The sequence below is a fragment of the Lolium rigidum genome, chromosome 6, assembly GCF_022539505.1.
Source record: "Lolium rigidum isolate FL_2022 chromosome 6, APGP_CSIRO_Lrig_0.1, whole genome shotgun sequence".
Lineage (NCBI taxonomy): Eukaryota > Viridiplantae > Streptophyta > Magnoliopsida > Poales > Poaceae > Lolium > Lolium rigidum.
In genome coordinates, this window is record NC_061513.1 from 342,089,291 (window position 1) to 342,093,555 (window position 4,265).

The 4,265-nt window shown below is 43.6% G+C and overlaps 1 protein-coding gene across 1 annotated transcript; it reads right to left on the reverse strand.

Annotated features, from left to right (window-relative positions):
- Positions 1-1,227: 1,227 nt before the first annotated feature.
- On the reverse strand, positions 1,228-4,136 carry LOC124666333 (GDSL esterase/lipase At5g45920-like). The gene is made up of 5 exons (XM_047203675.1): positions 3,963-4,136; positions 3,671-3,895; positions 3,518-3,585; positions 2,717-2,884; positions 1,228-1,665 (listed from the first exon to the last, which is right to left on the reverse strand). Exons 1-5 carry the CDS (start codon positions 4,059-4,061, stop codon positions 1,506-1,508), a joined length of 720 nt encoding a protein of 239 aa, XP_047059631.1. The 5' UTR covers positions 4,062-4,136; the 3' UTR covers positions 1,228-1,505.
- Between the last annotated feature and the right edge of the window lie 129 nt (positions 4,137-4,265).

A 4,265-nucleotide genomic window follows, 5' to 3' on the forward strand; every position in this document is an offset into this window, starting at 1 on the left:
GGGCCACGGCCCCCTCGGCTCACCCGCTGGGTACACCCCCATGACTAGACCTGCAACCGGTGATCTATTGATGGCAGCGTCTTTGAGCATAGATACCAACTCCTGGCAGTCACTCTCCAGGATTACCGGTTTGTCCGTCCACTCCAACAGCCGTGCTAAACCAGCAAGGCATGCTTGTGGCTCGGCTTCCAGAGGGCTAGCGCATATCCTTAGAATCCTACAAGCAGCGGCAAGGATGCTGACTTCCTCATCTCGTAGGATCATGCCGGTACCTCCTGCTTTATGCTCTTCTTCAATCCAGGATCCATCTATATTGAGCTTGACCCAACCTGGTGGAGGTTTCGACCATTTCTTCACCTCCTTGCTTGAGCATCATCATCCTCTCCTGTTCCGGGGCTTGATCCAGAGCGTGAAGTGGCCATTCTGTGCCAGTGCAGGGAATGGCGTCGATGGCCTTCAGAGGCCACACTCCCCGCATGGCTTCCCAGAGGTGATGCTTGTCGTCCTTGTTAGAACCGGTGTTCGTTTTCAGGTTCTTTGTCCGGAAAGTCCAAATGTAGCCCGAGCTATATGGCTCTCTTTTTTTACAAAATTCGAATTCAACATTTTGAAGTTTCAAAAAATCATGAAAAAAAAATCTTGGTGTAGGCACTGATGTACTCTACTAATGTGCAAAATCTCAAGATGAAATACATTATATTAGAGGCTACATAAAAATGACAAATTCTGACAAGTTTTAGAGGTTTTCAAATCTGTATTGTTCACTTATTAGATCCACGGATTTGTGAATTTTGCACAGCCCAAAATACTCAGTCTTTCGTATTGCTTTTTTTTGCACAGTGGTAGAGTATAACATTATTTATCTCAAGAATTTTTGTTCATATATTTTTGAAACGATGAAATGCTATTTTTAAATTATTGAAAAAACTCATGTAGCTCGAGCTACAAAATGCTACACTCGTTCTTTGTCGCTTAAAATAGTGTGGTGGCTGTAATAGGTAAACTCAAGAAATTCTGGTACTCCCTCCATTTCATGGAAGTTGTTATAGATTTATTTAATTTTGAATGTATCTAGACACTTCAGTCTCGCTAGTTCTGTCAGATGTTGTTCCGGTAGATGGCAGTGTGTTGGGATCTTGCAGTAACATTAAGACCTTGTATTTGTCGGTTTCATCAAAAAGAAGATGAGAACTGGAAATCATGCTTGACCATACATGGTTTAGCTTATTATATATCAAACGTGACAAACGCTGCAGAAACCAGCTTCCCTGCACCTTACGGAATGTACTGAAAAAAAAACAGTAGAAAATGCCATTTATTTTCACTGTCGTTTTCGCTAGCAAACCGTAGAATGGCATAACCACTTCTTAAAGGAATACATGGAACATAAATCACATCTTCTAAACAAGTCGAGCCCATGGCATAAGGTGTCCCAGTTATCAGGACGAATACATCAGAGTTCAAACCAACCAGAGCTTGCCTTCTGAATAATCAAAGTACCTTGTTCAAATTTCCAATGCTTTCAATGGGTCCTTCGGGTCAATTTCATGGAAGAGAGGGAGATCCGGCCGGAGACTCTGCTGGCTGAAACCAACACTTGCCAGCGTCTTGAGCACCTCGTCAAACAAAATCTTGTTTCCGAACGGGGTGAAATGAAGTCCATCGCTGCATGATATGATAAAGTTATCTGCTGCTTATGGTCAGCAAAGTTACACCATAATTCGTAGTAATGATTTGGCAAGATGCTGTGTAATCAAAATCTCAAGTCACATAATACAAGGGCATGAAGACGGATGACGAATAAAACATTCTACTCCCTCCGGCCCTAAGTACTTGTGGCAGGTTAAATGAACCTAGACATGTTTCAGCCTACATTTTGCCTACAAGTGCAACAAGTATTTAGGACCGGAGCGAGTACTAACATACTGGCCAATTGATGATCGACTATCAAATCACTCGACAGAAAAGTGAGTAAAATAGCCTTCATAGTTTCAAGCTATTCTAAGCACATAGACTAATGTCTATTAGCAAATGCTAAGAGAGGATTCAAACATAAAGCTTTTGATAGATTATATAGTATCTGAGAACATCTACTGCAGAATCTTCGATCTTAGGGAGAAATTATGTGTTCAAAAAGCAAAGGAAAATCTTCGGCAGTTTCCACAGAGAAACAAAAGAGGTAATATGTATTTTGCTTATTTGTAAATCCAGGTTTTTATCTGTCATTCAAAATGTTAGAAAAGAGAGTCATGGTTCAGAATATCATGTGAAATTTATGGGGCTAAATAATCATTGTTTTGACAGTGAGATCGGTGGCACGTGATGCAAATTATCAAATGAATTTTATCTTGGGTAGTCAGTTTCTCTGTTGCCCTCATAAGAATGTGAAGCATAACCAAGAACATCGCACTACAAAGTTCAAAAGCACTATAAGTTGGTTCCATCAGATGCACATAATTGTGAATCTTCATTTTACTAAGAACGCCAATAACAACATCACATCATAAAGCCTGCCAGAAACAGTCGGAAAACTAAACTGGACACAGATTCAAGCTAAGTAGAGTTTATCCGAGAATTGTCGCCCGTTGATTAGTTTTATATCAACCACTTCTAATCATTAAGCTTTTCTATGTTAGCGCAGGAGGTATAAGATTCTTAAATTTTAAAACAGATTTGCATGATCTAATTTTGCTCACACAGGAAAAAAGATTCCTACCATAGTGCAGATGTTTGCCAATCAGGAAACTGCTGCATCTGTGTCCAGATGTCTATAACTGGATGATCCAATTCTTTAGCAACGGATATGCATGCCTGTGCATAAGTGCCAGCAGCTTCATTTGTTCTTTCAGGCTGTCTTGAAGCAGCATTATCTCCATACATGTCTCTGCATGGAAAGATGTGGAATAAGTTCAGTTTGCCTACGAATCAGCTTTGCCAAAAGGTGTAGTTTCTAATATTTGCTTGAAAGGAATATTTAGGCCAGATCACAGGCCATCAAGTGGCAAGTGGATAACTGGATATGCATAGAACCCAATAGTACGCCCCCACAATGTTGAAATGTGCATGCTCTTGAATGAAAATTGAGTCAACATATAAGGAACTCTACCTCATGCGCTTAATAAAAAGATGCCAATACGTCAAATACCAAGCATGCCCTGGTTACAATAGTATGTTCAGCCAAATTTCTTAATATTGTGATTAATATTACTAACAGGTTTGCTCGACATAATTCACTACATAAAACATAAACACTTTTCAGCAGTTTTCCTCCTGTTTTATTCACCGCAATTACCAGGGATACAGTAAATGAACAGATGATGTCGAATATACTGTTGTAAGAGCTAGTACATCACCAACTGCATCAAGAATGGCATTTAGCTAAAGGAAAACAAAAAGGGGATCAGCATACAGATATCTATTGGATCCTACTCCGTTGACCCAAGACCTGATCACTCACCATAAACAAAGCTAAGTGAAGTAATACTAGATATATGCAAGGTGAGGGAGCTATTGTTACCGGATCCTCGCCGGCTCGTCGATCGGTGGAGGGGTGATGAGTATGATAGCAGCAGCGGGCCACTTACTCTGCAAAACCAAACCACGGATGAGTAACTGAAGAAGCAAGCAGACAGTGTTCCACTAGGACAGTATGTGTATGGCCGGCTGCAACCTTGAAGTAGGCACAGATCGCGCGGAGGTTGGTCTGGTACTCGTCGAGCGGCACGTGCTGGTGCGCCTGCTGCTGGTCGGGCAGGCTCGCGTCGTTGGCGCCGAAGAACACCGTGACGGCCGCCGGGTCCGCGCTCTCGTTTGCCGCCCCCTCCATTGCTCTGTCCAGCACCTTCAGCGCCCACCGCGTGTTGTACCCGCTGAGCCCGCGCAGCACCACATCCGCCTAATCAGCGGAAATCCGATGTCAGCAGCTAGCGGCGGCGTAAAATGGAGGGTGGGGCGTGTTGTACCTGGCGGCCGAAGTGGTTAGCGAGGGCGGCGCCCCAGCCACCGGCGGCGAAGGACAGCTCGGTGATGGAGTCGCCGAAGAGCACCAGCCGCGGCCGCATCTTGTCTCCCCCACTCTCTCCTCTTCCCTCCGACACGGATCACGGATCGGCCGCTGGACTGGGCTGGCTTCCTCGGAGATGAGTGACATAGGCATCCCAAATGGGCCTGCCTAATATAGTACCCGGGGTTTATTGAAGGCCCACTACCCGAAGAATAAGAAGACTCGAGAGCCCAAGATGTATTTAAGGAAAAGATAGAGTTGT

Bases quoted from the DNA above. Each gene is read 5' to 3' on its own strand.
- LOC124666333 (XM_047203675.1), bottom strand. From the start codon at position 4,061: ATGCGGCCGCGGCTGGTGCTCTTCGGCGACTCCATCACCGAGCTGTCC. The intron at 3,586-3,670 runs GTTGCAGCCGGC...TTGGTTTTGCAG, and splicing joins CGATCTGTGCCTACTTCAAG to AGTAAGTGGCCCGCTGCTGC. The intron at 2,885-3,517 runs GTAACAATAGCT...CTTTCCATGCAG, and splicing joins GACGAGCCGGCGAGGATCCG to AGACATGTATGGAGATAATG.